We start from the raw sequence: 15,331 nt of genomic DNA, 5'->3' as shown, positions 1-15,331 counted from the left end.
CAGCTCAGTGAGGAGCAGAAGGAGAGCTCAGTGAGGAGCAGAAGGAGAGCTCAGTGAGGAGCAGCTCAGTGAGGAGCAGAAGGAGAGCTCAGTGAGGAGCAGCTCAGTGAGGAGCAGAAGGAGAGCTCAGTGAGGAGCAGCTCAGTGAGGAACAGAAGGAGAGCTCAGTGAGGAGCAGCTCAGTGAGGAGCAGAAGGAGAGCTCAGTGAGGAGCAGCTCAGTGAGGAGCAGAAGGAGAGCTCAGTGAGGAGCAGCTCAGTGAGGAGCAGAAGGAGAGCTCAGTGAGGAGCAGCTCAGTGAGGAACAGAAGGAGAGCTCAGTGAGGAGCAGAAGGAGAGCTCAGTGAGGAGCAGCTCAGTGAGGAGCAGAAGGAGAGCTCAGTGAGGAGCAGCTCAGTGAGGAACAGAAGGAGAGCTCAGTGAGGAGCAGAAGGAGAGCTCAGTGAGGAGCAGAAGGAGAGCTCAGTGAGGAGCAGCTCAGTGAGGAGCAGAAGGAGAGCTCAGTGAGGAGCAGAAGGAGAGCTCAGTGAGGAGCAGAAGGAGAGCTCAGTGAGGAGCAGCTCAGTGAGGAGCAGAAGGAGAGCTCAGTGAGGAGCAGCTCAGTGAGGAGCAGAAGGAGAGCTCAGTGAGGAGCAGAAGGAGAGCTCAGTGAGGAGCAGAAGGAGAGCTCAGTGAGGAGCAGCTCAGTGAGGAGAAGAAGGAGAGCTCAGTGAGGAGCAGCTCAGCGCTGCTCTCCTCTCACTCAAAGGAAGAAAGGCTTCAAGAATGAAAGGGAATAAAATAAATACCATCAATCGATAAAAAACATTTTTCATAAATAAAAAAGCGAAGACAAATAAAAGAACCAATAAATACAACTGACAAAAACAAACAAACAAACAAACAAACAAACAAATAATGGATGGCACATAAACTCGCGCTCTGATTGGTCAGTGAGGCTCTGCGTCACGCCCCGGCTCGCGCTCATCCTCTTCATGTGTGGAGCAGTGCGAACACACACACACACACACACCTGAAGTGCTCCGGTACCGACCCGGACCCGGTTCCGTCATGGCGTACGAGTCTCGCGCAGGTAAAGTCGGCTTGTGGGCGGTTTCGGAAGCGGAAGACTGGAGAGGAGACCGGAAGGTAAGGAGTCTGATTGTGTCGCGCGACTGAAAAGTACCATTTGGTACCAAAGGTTCATTTTCTCCACCTTTAGCAGAATAAAAGCCCACATGTGAAAGTGCAGCACAAATACAGCACCTCATTATATTAGTTTTCTTTTAAAGGTGAATATATTCAGAATATGTTGTTTATATTATATTTAAGATTTCATTCAAACATTTCAGATTGTTTTAACCAAACTTTCTGTGAATAAAATATATAAAAATCAAATCTTCAGGGTACTAAACGGTACCTTTCCTTTTGCTTCCATCAGGAGGAACTGTTCTGGATCTTTATATTTACTGTGTGTTGATGAGCATGGTCACGTGACTGTAGTTTAGCTGGGACAGTGGTTTAATGGGTCGAGTCCCTTCAGCTTCAAATCATCTGAGCTGCAGAATAATGAGCTTTAGGAAACAAACCTTTCAGTGCGATATAAAATTATTATTATTATTATTATTATTATTATTGAGGAAATTTTAAAAAACCCCGAGAAATCTGCGATATGAGCTGGAATAAGGGGATTAAAGGGAAAACAGAACTTTGTCGATAATTAGCATATAGAGTTTTTTTCTAACGCATTGTGTGAATATGTAAATAAGAGGTGGTTGTTGTTGTTGTTGTTGTTGTTGAAGCCCGTTTAAAGAATTTGGCTGGACATCAAATCCATTTGTAGAAGAAAAATCAAATCCTAAACAGAGGAATAAAGCAGCGCAGCGCAGACAGACAGAGAGAGAGAGAGAGAGAGCAGGAAGAGAGAAAGTGACTGATGGGAAACTGGGAGAAGAAGAAGAGGAGTGTGGAACTCCTGCTCGTGGTGTTTGACTGAAAGTATTTGCTCCCAGTGAGGCTCTGGAGAAACTGCAGGATGTTCTGATGAGGATTTCTCTCCGGTGTTACTGGTTTGTGTGAACAGATGAGGAAGCCGCTGGTGGAGAAGAAGCGGCGCGCGCGCATTAACGAAAGCCTGCAGGAGCTCCGGGGTCTGCTGACCGACACCGAGGTGACGCACACCTGCACGCGCACACCGGTTCCGGGAGAGACACGGGAGGAACTCAGACAGATTAGTAATCAATCTCTCTCTCTCTCTCTCTCTCTCTCTCTCTCTGCAGTTGCATGCAAAGCTGGAGAACGCAGAAGTGCTGGAGCTGACGGTGAAGCGGGTGGAGAGCATCCTCCGGGACCGGACACCTGGTGAGATCTGAGCCCGCGCACACGTGACGCAAACGTTTATTAATTAACCGCGCGCGCAGTGCGCCACAATTTACTCATGTTTAAGCAGGTGTGTGTGTGTGTGTGTGTGAGAGACCCAGAGGCGGACAGGATGGGTGGGGAGGTCAGTGAGCGCTTCACCGCGGGATACATCCAGTGCATGCACGAGGTTCACACCTTCGTGTCCACGTGCCCCGGCATCGACGCCCCGGTAGCGGCGGAACTTCTCAACCACCTGCTGGAGCGCCTGCCGTTAAACGAGGACCTGCAGGGCGGCATCTTTGATCTCGGGTCCGAGCTTCTGTCTCCTACGGGAGCGCGCGCACCGGCTCTGTCCCCGAACTCCGCCCTGGAGGAGACCTTCAGCGGGTCAGCTCCGGGCTCGGGGGGGCGGGAGGAGGAGCAGGAGGACCGGAGCTCCGCCCCTTACTGCACGTCCTTGTGGAGACCGTGGTAGAGCCACGAGCGCACCGGAAACACCTGTACACTGACGCAATAACCGGAATTAATTAATGCAAATCAACAAAAAATACTTTACACATTTTAGGGATGCTGCAGCACATCAGGTTTATAATAACACACACACACACACACACACACACACACACACACTGGACCATCGCTGCTGCACATTTCAGGAAACATTTCGGTTGTAATTGTGGAATAATCACAGATTCATCACATGTGACTCTGATGAAGCCCTTCAGCTGCCTGCCCACTGTTTCATCATTTAATACTCGGTGTGTTTCGAGTGCAGTCAGACTGGAGCCCAGTTTATTCTTTCTGAGTGATTTATTTATAGATGAGTTTTATAGCTGATGATGATAATAATAATACTTTAATGTCTGATTGTCTGTTAATGATAAACATTATTTATGAAATTAAGGTGAATATTTTAAACAGGTCTGAAGCAGTATTCTGATTCTCATTTGCATTTTTAAATTCTCTCCTGCAGTAACTGAGTCCAGTTACAGTAAGAGTGATTATTCATCTGTAACTGAGGGTTTTACTGAACTCCACACAAACAACAGAGAAAACACTAAAATCTGATTTCAAACCAAGTCTTAAACTGACAGAAGGGAAAAGAAAAAGCCCCTAAATCCAGTAAAAGCTGCGAGGGAACGGATTATAATGCACTTTTCCAAACAAATATACGATAAAAAACAACAACCCTCAAACCTTACCATCAGAGTTCATTAACACACTGCGGTTATGGGTTCATATCCACTTATAAACTCATTCTGCTCCATAAAGGATCCACAGCGTTTTCACTAAAATAATAATGAATGTAAGGACCTTTGAGACACTTTTTGATAATAAAACTAAATGAATGACTTTTCGTTCATTCATTCATTAATAAACAAACCCACAGCTGTGTTTAGAATCAGATGAAAACTTTATTACTGTAAAAAGATCAGATTACATTTTATTAATATCATCAATCGTCAAAAACTCAACATTGGTGTTTATAAAAATCACAAAGCCAAAAACCTTTACTTTAGTAGAATCAGATCATTAAACGTAAAAACCTTCACCGGCTGCAAATGAAGAGAAACAACACAAAAGACACGACAGCAGAAGCGAATAAAAATGAGATTTTCTTATAATATGTTGGTAGGATAAAAGAAAAGAAACAACATGAATGAACATGAATCTGGAGAAAAGGATTAACATCTGAAAACAGTGTGCATTTGTATGAATTCATCTGAAAGCCTTAAGAACATCTTCTAAATATTATTGTGAACATGAATTGATGTGTAAAGCTCGAGTGTGTGAACTGTTCCTGCACACTTTTCCTGCTCTGTGACACCTGACTGAACTCATCACCCTGAGAACAAGTGCACAGTGAAGGGTTCGGGGCAGTTAGTGCCGGAGTCAGTGTTCTGTTCCTCCAGCATCAAGAAAACTTTATTTCAATTTACACACGACTCGAAGTCGATCAGAGTCCAGCACGTAATCAGGAGCTGCGCCTGCAGTGTATGTGTCCGCAGGGCAGTGAGACAGAGGAGGGTGTGTCTGTCTCGCTACGTCCTCGCAGGTCAGCGGACGGGACGACACCTTCCTCTCAGAGAGACGCTTCGGTCCGAGCCCCACCCATATATTGGAGCCTGGGGGAATGCCCCTCCTCCTGAGCTCAGACTCCACCTCTTTCTGATCAGCGTCAGAATCGATGTTCAGAATTCCAGCCCTGTTCTCCTGATGGCAGTAATCCAGCGCTGCCCTCCAGCTCAGAGCCACATCACTCACATGGATATTACCTGAGAGACAGAAAAACCCAAAAGGAGGAGGAGAGTGAGATCAGAGACAGAGACTCACACCAGCTGTGCTCTAGTCGTCATACAGAAGATTGCTGAGACAGTTTTAGTTTTACTGCCTGGAAAATCATCACTTACTGCTGTAGCATAGAGTATGGTGTGTATGAGAATATGGCATTGTATACCAGCCCGATGTAGAAATTTCTACATAGTCTTCTGATGCCCAAGGGTAACCCGTCATCCAGTTTCTGTAAGCAGAGTTTCTTCCATCACTCCACTGCCAGTCATCCCGCAGCAGACCGATCCAGAAGGGCGTGGTGCTGTTTAACCCTTCAGTCTTCACCTCTTCATTTTGCTGCTCGTCTCTGATGCTGACCAGGTCAGTGTAGTTCCTCCTGCAGTAACGCTGAGCTTCATACCACGTCTTACTCTCAAGGATTAGATGATAATCAGGAGTCTGTGAAGAAGCGTCTGTGGAGGTTAAAAAAAAACCCTGTAAGATCTGGCTTATTATTTGTATATTTACAATAACAACACATGATCTTAAACATAATCTCATCTCATTATCTGTAGCCGCTTTATCCTGTTCTACAGGGTCGCAGGTGAGCTGGAGCCTATCCCAGCTGACTACGGGCGAAAGGCGGGGTTCACCCTGGACAAGTCGCCAGGTCATCACAGGGTCTTAAACATAATATTTTAAAAATTACAATAATCAATAAAATATACATTAAAATATGCATATAAAATCAGAAATTACCTTGTTTATAGCACATGAAAGGTTTTGTCTCTGTGCACAGAAGACTTTCCCAGGGACCATCAGCTTTCATAGCAGCACAGCAGATCGATGCCCCACAGTTCACTGTCACCTTTCTGAATGTTACAGGATCACCATTCGACCATTTCTCACTGAACTCACCACGACGGAGACCGATCCATCCAGAACTGATACCAGACTTAATCAATATATTTCCCAGTTCAGTGTGGTCTTCATCAGAGTCCACAGTGACGAGGTCGGTGTAATTCTCTCTGCAAGCTGCCTGAGCCTCAGTCCAAGTCATATAACTCTGAATTGAATGGAAGGCAGTGTGGACTGGAGGAGAAAAGGCTGTGGAAGAAATTTCTCCCGTTAATGGAGCAGGACAGAGAGGAAAGGAGGGAAATGTGATGTTTTCCATTCAGACTGAGAGACGGATTGCAGCTCCAGAACAGCTTGAAGTGACTCAGAAAAGTCAAAACACTGACGTGAACAGCTGGAGCTTCATACAGATGTGAAACGCTGAATGTCAGGATGAAGTAAAGACTGGATTTTGTACGTGATCGTGTGGTTTTAGTTAAATTGACGATGATCGGTTTGTTGAAATTGATGAGTGTAATCTGTCCTGAACCTGGAGTAGCTCACTGCATGTGGATGATAAACAGTTAAAGGAAACTCAACCCTGAATGATTTGCATATTCACCATCTACACAGGCAGGGCCATAAATATTTGGATGTTTACAAAGTTATTGTTAATTTCACTGTCTACCACAATACAGTGGAGTTAAAATGAACTAATGGATCAGAACTCCAAGCTTTCATTTAAAGGAATTTAATCCAGATCAGGTGAACAGTGGAGGAATTACACCACATCTTATCTGTGTCCGTCTCCTTTTAAGGGAACAAAAGTAATTAAACAAACTAACAATCATAAATTAAATTGTCATTTTAATAGATGTTTGCAAATCCATTGCAGGTGATGACTGCCTGAAGTCTCGAGCCTTTAGACATCACCAGACTCTGGGTTTCTTCCCTGGTGAAGCTCTGCAGGTCTTTACTGCAGCCATCTTCACTTCCTGTTTGTTCTTGGTGCGTTTTGCCTTCAGTTTTATTTTCAGCAAGTGAAGTACAGCTCGGGGCGGGGTTTCCTCACAACGTTGCACTTTAGGGTTAAAGAGCAAGTTTAAAGACGCTGTTAAGCAACAAACATTGTCTCTGTATGTGGTTTTCCCAAATTCACTTGGAAGAAAGAAGCTTAAGAGCAACTTTGCAGCATGCATCACCAATATAGACGACTTTCACATGACGTCATCGTAACTGTGGGTTTGTTTACGTGGCCATGTTGCCTGGCGAGCTTTGTGTTTGACAGCAACTGGCACGAGTGTGCATGAGTGATTGTAAGCCCAATTCAGTACATCTACAGATAAACTTGTAGACGTTCCATCTAAAAGAACAATGCCAGAGACCTGTAGTGCTTTTGGATGGAATAACAGACGTGGAGATAAACCTGGTTTAACTTTTCACTGCTTCCCTGTGAACCCAGAAAGACGAGAAAAATGGTGAGCTGCAGTTAAACAGGAAGACTGGATGATGAAAACATTCCCCTGTGTGTGTGGAGAACATTTAATATCAGGTTAGTGTGAAAGTTCTGTGCAGCGTTAAACTGTAGACCTGGATGTGGGCTTTGGACGTGATATATTTTATTAGACCCAATGCTTGGTGAGATTAGCAGCATGTTTGCTCTGTACTGATAATGTAGACTCGGCTAAACACCATAAAATATGTTAGATCTAGTCCCTGGTTTGTTTATTACTGTGAGAAGTCCACATTTGAGCTTCCCTTTATCATAATAAGGAATTTATTTTTATTGGGAATTTCCCATAACATTCTGACACGAAACCTTCCTCGGAATATCGGTAGGCATCTGTACTTCTCTCTGCCTTTAGCATCTCCGGTGTATTTAGAAATCCAAACACTCAATAGTTGAGGATGCCGTAGTGTCCCAAATCCGGTAGCTGGTTTGCTGAACAATTTGAAAGTGGAATAAAGACATTTGTGGGTAAATTAAGAAGAAGAAGCTGCCTTTATTTTTCTTTGGACGTAATGTGATCTGCTGCTATAATCTAAAATTTTAATCATGTCAGAGAGATTGTACTGACTACAGTTGTCTGGGTTTTCTTCATTACCTGTCGTGACCATTCTTCTTTGTTTGCCCGGCAATATGGTGGACGCTGCCTGATAAACAAAAATCCGTGCTGTCAGAGAAAATCCACTAAAGCAGGGGTTCTCAACCTTTCCTACTTTAAACCCACCTATTCATACTGGTAACGAGTCGAGGCCCATTAAAAAAGATCCCCAGTTGTTTTGCCTCATCTATTCTATTAGAATCTAATAATCTACTGTAAAGTGTATTAATGGGATGTGACATCACTCCCTGTTACAGATGGGAGCCCAGGAATTAAATAAATCCAATAAAAACCATCTGTGTGTAATTGTAGGTGATGTATTTAAAACTGTATGAATGCGCCAGAAGCCGAACCCATGCATGCAGGTCATTCTCCGCCAAAAGGGATTAATGATCCAAAAGTGGAGTCTGGTCCATTAACACAAGAACTTACTGCCATGTTTGTGTTCAGCAGACAAGCAAGTTATTAAACCCCAGAAGTGGATACAGAACCCACTCAATGGGATTCGATCCTTACACGCTAACAAAGAATGATTTTTTTCCTATTAAATAAAAATGTACTCGCTAAATTTGACATTAGTAGAATAAATTTTGATCCTATTGTAGCTGGAACTAAATACAAAAACAATAGTTATGCATACTATTAATTAAGATAATTAACAGATAATCAACATGTTTTAAGGTTTTTTTAAAGATTGCATATATTTTTATTCTTTTATATTTGTAATTATTTGTATCTGTACACGACCCACCAGCTCTGCTGATCAACTTATCTTTAAATAAAGTTATTCATTCATTCATTATGATTTGGAAAATTATCCATCCATTGAGTTCCCCGACATCTCCGACTCCCTGGTGCTGCAGACATCGTTCTACATGGACACAGATTAAAACCTGGAAGAGCCTGGAGGAGAACAACTTTTTATATGTGTCTGGGTTAAAGATCTGGGGATCAGGACACTGCAAGATAAATCCTGTATTGTTTTTGCCGGGTAAGGAGGAGTTTCTGGGCTTTTTGTACGCGGCTTTGCAAGGGTTGCTCGGATGCTACAAGTTTTAGTATCGGGTGTAAACAAACCACAGCTGCTCGATTCTCAATCCTCCTGCTCTTCTCTTCCAGCAGGCATCACAGATCCATAGAATTTACCCACAAATGGATTTATTTATTCAGCCCCCTGTGTGTGCACGCTCTGTGTGATAGAACAGTGTTTCTGACCCATTGGGCCGTGACCCATTAGTGGGCTGCGAAGTGCCATCGAGTGAGCCTAAACATTTTTTCAGGTTTGAAGTCAAATACTAAATAGTTCAGGATGTCGCAGTGTCCCAAATCCGGTAGCTGGTTTGACGTTGTAAAAAGTTCCTGATGTGGGTGGAGTACAGAAGCACGGCAGGTGGGAGCTGATGTTCACACACACTTTATTTTTACTACTTTCATTGCTTTCCAGCTTCATTCACACACACACACACACACATTAACTGACAACAGGTGTGAGAAGACTTTGCCACTCTCCTCCCCCCCCATTCACAAACTGATGCAAGGCCACGCCCCCACTGCCATATACCCCCACCGCCTGACTCAGGCTGGGGAGCCATGATAGTGGAAGATAGAAAAAGAGAGAGAGCGAAGAGAAGAGAGCTCTCCCGACCAGAACACGTGTGTGTGTGTGTGTGAGCAGTGAGTGAGTGAATGAAGCTGAAAAGCAATGAAAGTCGTAAAAATAAAATTTGTGTGAATATCAGCTTTTGCCTGCCGTGCTTCTGTACTCCACCCACATCAGGGAGGTATTACAGTGGAGCCGAAAGCTGGGAATACGGAAGGGAACCACCACCTGGAGTCCCCTCCATTTAAGGATCTCATCCATGCCGTCACTACCATCCAGCAGAACCAGCATCAAGCGCTGACCACCCTCTGGAAGGAGAAAGAGCAACGTTTTGAAGCCTTGGTGCTGGCCCAGCAGGAAGATCACCAGGCGTTCCAGCATCTGCTCGCGTTGGCAGAGGCCTCAACCACCACCACAGCAGACCCTCCCTGCCGACAGCCGGCTCGTATACGTGGACCTGAAGCGAACCATCCTGCAGTGTGCTGGCGTCTCCCAGGAACAACATCAGCAGCACTTCCAGACATTGACATTGGAGGAGGTCTGCCGGCCGTTTGCATTCGGCCAACAGCTCTGGGACGCCTACCAGCAGTGGTTGAGAGCAGATGACTGCGATGCTGAGGGAATCATCAATCTGGTGACATTGGAGCAGTTCATCATGCGTCTTCCGGAAGGAATGGCGGAGTGGGTCTAGCGTCATCACCCAGCATCGTTGGGTCAAGCCACTGAGTTGGTGGAGGATCATCTGGCGGTGGTTCCAGCAGCAGGCAGATGTGTCACCTGTTATCTTTTCTCCCTCCTTCTCTTCCCCCCCTTTTCCCATGGAGATGGGAGCCAGCTCCCCTCCAGCCGGCCTGCCACACCCGCGGTGTCCTCCTGTCTTCCCCTTCTGTGTCTGTGTCTTCTCCCCCCCAGGTGAGCGACGCCCATAACACCAGTGCAGAGGGAAAGCCTGGGCTGGTAATCTAGCACTGCAGGGAGCTGGGGCATCTCCAGGGTCAGTGCTCCGTGATGGAGGTGGGAGATGTGGTCCGGATCCCCAATGTTCCAGAGACCGCTCCCGATCAGGCTGGAGCATATCATATACCAGTAAATGTCCAATGGGATACGCATCATGTGTTGGTGGATTCCAGCTGTAATCAGACCTCAATCCACCAAAGCCTGGTGCAAAGGTGAAGCATTGAGCAGAGCACAAGCGGTGAAGGTTGTGTGTGTGCACGGGGATGTTCGCAATTATCACCCATTGGTATCTCGCCCTCCAGGCGTTTAAATTTGAGGTGGTCCTCAAATTTTTATTTAATAGGAAAAAAATCATTCTTTGTTAGCGTGTAAGGACCGAATCCCATTGAGTGGGTTCTGTATCCACTTCTGGGTTTTAATAACTTGCTTGTCTGCTGAACACAAACATGGCAGTAAGTTCTTGTGTTAATGGACCAGACTCCACTTTTGGATCATTAATCCCTTTTGGCGGAGAATGACCTGCATGCATGGGTTCGGCTTCTGGCACATTCATACAGTTTTAAATACATCACCTACAATTACACACAGATGGTTTTTATTGGATTTATTTAATTCCTGGGCTCCCATCTGTAACAGGGAGTGATGTCACATCCCATTAATACACTTTACAGTAGATTATTAGATTCTAATAGAATAGATGAGGCAAAACAACTGGGGATCTTTTTTAATGGGCCTCGACTCGTTACCAGTATGAATAGGTGGGTTTAAAGTAGGAAAGGTTGAGAACCCCTGCTTGAAAGGTATTAGTAGTTGTTAAATTCAGTTGATGAAGTCACGTGGTGTTTGTTTTTAACCAAAAATCTATGAAATATAAATTGTTAAAATGTTAATTTATTGTATCATCATTAATCATTACATGTATATTATGGGAATTAATAATTAAAACTAATTTACATTTTGGACGATAACATTTTTATTCCAAGTGTATTTTTTAATGAAATGAACAAACCTTCATATGAAAGAATGAGCGAATAATGAGCTCAGTAATTCAGTAAAATGCTTTCCCTGTGCCTGATCATTTCACTGTGACCCAATCACGAGCTTAATGTCCCTAATAAATCGGCGTGCAGCTGAGTGGGATTTGGCGTCTGAAGGAGGTACAGTATCGCTCCCATCGCCTCCCCAGACCGCAGTGCCTCCTGACCCGGGCTCCTCTGACTGCCTGCAGACTGGGGAGCCCGGGTCAGGCCACACTGGCAATGTTCTTCCTGATATACAGCACTGTGCAAAAGTCTTAGCCCCCTTATTTTGTTTCCACACAAACTTTGTTATAGATTTCTATTTTATGATTTCTACATTATCGAGTCAGTACAAAAACATTTTAGAGTCCAAATGTTTGTTTTCCAGCACAAAATTAAATGTTACAGGAAAAAAAAGTTTGTATCTGAGCAGCATATTCCATCAGAGAGCACTTTAAAGATGAACAAAGAAACCATAATTAAAGCCGCTAGCGGCCTTGACGGGCCCTCGCACGTGTGGTTCCACAACCCAGGACATTCCGCCACCCAACAAAACAGTCACATGTCATATATTTATCAAATGTTCAAAGGTGATGTGCATCTTGCAAATGCTGTGACTGCTTGACGGATGAGAGATAGACAAAGACTGTGTGTGTGTGTGTGTGTGTGTGTGTGTGTGTGTGTGTGTGTGTGTGTGTGTGTGTGTTTCTGTGGTGTGAAAATGTACATTTATATATGTACAAAACTATACATGTGTCTCCTCCTTATCTCTATCTCACGCTGTAATCTTAAGTCATCTTAGCTTTACTGTGTGTGTGTGTGTGTGTGTGTGTGTGTGTACATGCAGAGTTTTCATATGTCTGCAACAAAATGCACAATGATGGGAGGTCACTAATATTGTGTGTGTGTCTGTCAGAGGGAGAGAGAGACAGAGAGAGAGAGAGAGAGAGTTAGTGTGTGTGCGAAAGAGAGAGTGTTTATAGATGTTGCCACGCCCGGATCACCGCACAGGCTTCATATGGCTTCAGCCTAGGGGCCCCCACGCCCCCCGCCTCGCAGGGGGGCCCCCAATTGGTCAAAAGAAATAAAAACCCCTTCATATTCATTGGCTCAAAATGAATATTTAAATAAACGGACGCTGATTGGGTGAGGCAAATCCGCCTTCCATATATAAACGTTAGACGTCACGCACGACGTCACTCCACAGTTGAACAGTGAACATGTGTGACAGAAAATACGAGAGCGGTGCTCAAAAGCTCAAGGCGCAACGGCAAAAAGCCCAACGTGACAAAGCTCTATTGAGCAATATACCAAAACTAACAGGGCTTTTTAAACTTAATGAAACCCAACTGGCAAGTGCAAGTCATCATGACACTAGCGTAGCAAACGTTATGTTAGCTGCAGCTGCAGCCAGTAGTACTACTAGCTCTGGTGAGGGTGAAGGACCATCCCTTTCAGACCCCGTCCCATTTGTGGATGAATGTGCCACTGCCACTAGTTTCACAAACGCACACACACACTCACTCCGATGACATTGACATGCATGATAGTTTCCTTCAAGCATCAACATCAAACATTTCACATCTAGATCCCCCCTCTGTTTCTGGGACCGCAAGAAAAAAAAAACAAAATACAAAAAAAAAACCTTTAAAATGTAGAAAATAGACGGTTCTTTACAGGTAGATGGGATAAGATGGTGGTGGCCGGGGGGGGGGGGGGGGGCTACAGGAACTTGTAGCCTAGGGGCCCTTGGCCATGTTAATCTGGCCCTGGATGTTGCGTGTGCATGTTGTGAGTGTATACTTCTGAGAGTGTTTGTGTGTATGCATAAATATGCATATGACTGTGTGTGTGTGTGTGTGTGTGCACATAATTGTATTACATATACACACCCATTCTCGTCTGAGTATTCATGTGTGTCTATATGATTGCAACTATGTATGTGTATGAGTGTGTGCATGTGTGTGTGCATGCATGTACGAGTGTGTGTGTGCATGCATGTATGAGTGTGTGTGTGCATGCATGTATGAGTGTGTGTGCATGCATGTATGAGTGTGTGTGCTACATGTATGAGTGTGTGTGTGCATGCATGTATGAGTGTGTGTGTGTGCTACATGTATGAGTGTGTGTGTGTGCATGCATGTATGTGTGTGTGCATGCATGTATGAGTTTGTGTGTGCTACATGTATGAGTGTGTGTGTGCATGCATGTATGAGTGTGTGTGTGCATGCATGTATGAGTGTGTGTGTGTGCTACATGTATGAGTGTGTGTGTGCATGCATGTATGAGTGTGTGCATGCATGTATGAGTGTGTGTGTGTGTGCATGCATGTATGAGTGTGTGTGTGCTACATGTATGAGTGTGTTTGTGCATGCATGTATGAGTGTGTGTGTGTGTGCATGCATGTATGAGTGTGTGTGTGCTACATGTATGAGTGTGTGTGTGCTACATGTATGAGTGTGTGTGTGCTACATGTATGAGTGTGTGTGTGCATGCATGTATGAGTGTGTGTGTGCATGCATGTATGAGTGTGTGTGTGTGCTACATGTATGAGTGTGTGTGTGCATGCATGTATGAGTGTGTGCATGCATGTATGAGTGTGTGTGTGTGTGCATGCATGTATGAGTGTGTGTGTGCTACATGTATGAGTGTGTGTGTGCATGCATGTGTGTGTGTTGGTGGCGCTATATCAGGCATGTCATAGATCAAGCCGTCAAAGCATTGAAAGTTTTTGGCACATTTCCTGCTTGGCCAGATGGTGATACTGTGCTAGGTCTGTGAATTAGACATGTCAATATCATCAGAATCACGATATTAGATTAGATTAGATAAAACTTTATTGATCCCTTTGGGGATCAATATCCAATATTTTGTAAAGTTTCAGATCAATCCATCAATGAATTGAACATTTTTTCCCATTTCCTGCTTGGCCAGATGGTGGCGCTGTGCTAGGCATCTGCATTACACATGTGAATATCATCACAATCATAATACACAATATTTTGTAAAGTGTCAGATCAATCAGTGAAGGCATTGCCAATTTCTGGCACATTTCCTGCTTGGCCAGGTGGTGGCGCTATAACAGGCAGGCCCATTGGGCGTCAGGTTATCATCATAATCATAATATCTATTGAAGTAAGTGTCCGACCATACAGTCAACACACTGTGGCTTTCTGACACGTTTCCTGTTTATGTGGCAAGATATTAAAATCATAAGGCCATTTCAACATCTCATCTCATTATCTGTAGCCGCTTTATCCTGTTCTACAGGGTCGCAGGCGAGCTGGATCCTATCCCAGCTGACTACGGGTGAAAGGCGGGGTTCACCCTGGACAAGTCGCCAGGTCATCACAGGGCTGACACATAGACACAGACAACCATTCACACTCACATTCACACCTACGCTCAATTTAGAGTCACCAGTTAACCTAACCTGCATGTCTTTGGACTGTGGGGGAAACCGGAGCACCCGGAGGAAACCCACGCGGACACGGGGAGAACATGCAAACTCCACACAGAAAGGCCCTCGCCGGCCCCGGGGCTCGAACCCAGGACCTTCTTGCTGTGAGGCGACAGCGCTAACCACTACACCACCATGCCGCCCCCATTTCAACATATTACAAGATATCAAAAATCCCTTCGCAATTTAATATCAGCGACATCTTGGCATCTCATCTCATCTCATCTCATTATCTCTAGCCGCTTTATCCTTCTACAGGGTCGCAGGCAAGCTGGAGCCTATCCCAGCTGACTACGGGCGAAAGGCGGGGTACACCCTGGACAAGTCGCCAGGTCATCACAGGGCATCTTGGCATCACGTATAACAAATTTCACATGAATCTCATGAACCGTCTAGGAGGAGCATGTTAAAATTCATCATGTGTCAAAACACACATATTCAAAACCCTATTCTTTCCTTGGCCAGTTGGTGGCGCTATACCAGACAGGCATATTGGGCATCTAGATGTCATAATAATCACATTCTCTAATAACCTGAAAGGTTTCAGCCAAATCATTAAATGTATTGTGACTTCATGACACATTTCCTGTTTATGTGGTGAGTATTAAAATTCATCATATTGCCATTTCAACATATTACAACATATCAAAAATCCCTTCGCAATTCAACATCAGCAATATCTTGGCATCATGTTTGCCAAGTTTGACATGAATCTGATGAACCGTCTAGGAGGAGCACGTTAA

General features: G+C 44.6%; 2 protein-coding genes across 2 annotated transcripts in view; one reads left to right on the top strand and one right to left on the bottom strand.

Moving 5' to 3' along the window:
• Nucleotides 1-1,049: 1,049 nt before the first annotated feature.
• On the top strand, nt 1,050-2,929 carry LOC132871108 (transcription cofactor HES-6-like). The gene is made up of 4 exons (XM_060905214.1): nt 1,050-1,127; nt 2,062-2,148; nt 2,258-2,339; nt 2,453-2,929. The coding sequence occupies exons 1-4, from the start codon at nt 1,050-1,052 to the stop codon at nt 2,812-2,814; spliced, it is 609 nt and encodes a 202-aa protein (XP_060761197.1). The 3' UTR covers nt 2,815-2,929.
• A 925-nt stretch (nt 2,930-3,854) lies between these two features.
• The window catches only part of LOC132871107 (macrophage mannose receptor 1-like), a 55,474-nt gene continuing 43,997 nt past the window's right edge, over nt 3,855-15,331 (bottom strand). The window contains exons 3-5 of the mRNA XM_060905213.1: nt 5,370-5,717; nt 4,751-5,083; nt 3,855-4,615 (exon numbers count right to left, since the gene is read on the bottom strand). Of these exons, the coding sequence (XP_060761196.1) occupies nt 4,266-4,615; nt 4,751-5,083; nt 5,370-5,717 (1,031 nt within the window). The 3' untranslated portion in view covers nt 3,855-4,265. The remainder of the gene's footprint in view (nt 4,616-4,750; nt 5,084-5,369; nt 5,718-15,331) is intronic.

Source organism: Neoarius graeffei, chromosome 23 (assembly GCF_027579695.1).
Source record: "Neoarius graeffei isolate fNeoGra1 chromosome 23, fNeoGra1.pri, whole genome shotgun sequence".
NCBI classification, from domain to species: Eukaryota; Metazoa; Chordata; class Actinopteri; order Siluriformes; family Ariidae; genus Neoarius; species Neoarius graeffei.
Note: the sequence above shows the minus strand (reverse complement) of the source record. Positions and strands in the feature narration are given on the sequence as shown.

Bases quoted from the DNA above. Each gene is read 5' to 3' on its own strand.
- LOC132871108 (XM_060905214.1), top strand. From the start codon at position 1,050: ATGGCGTACGAGTCTCGCGCAGGTAAAGTCGGCTTGTGGGCGGTTTCG. The intron at 1,128-2,061 runs GTAAGGAGTCTG...TTGTGTGAACAG, and splicing joins ACTGGAGAGGAGACCGGAAG to ATGAGGAAGCCGCTGGTGGA. The intron at 2,149-2,257 runs GTGACGCACACC...CTCTCTCTGCAG, and splicing joins GTCTGCTGACCGACACCGAG to TTGCATGCAAAGCTGGAGAA.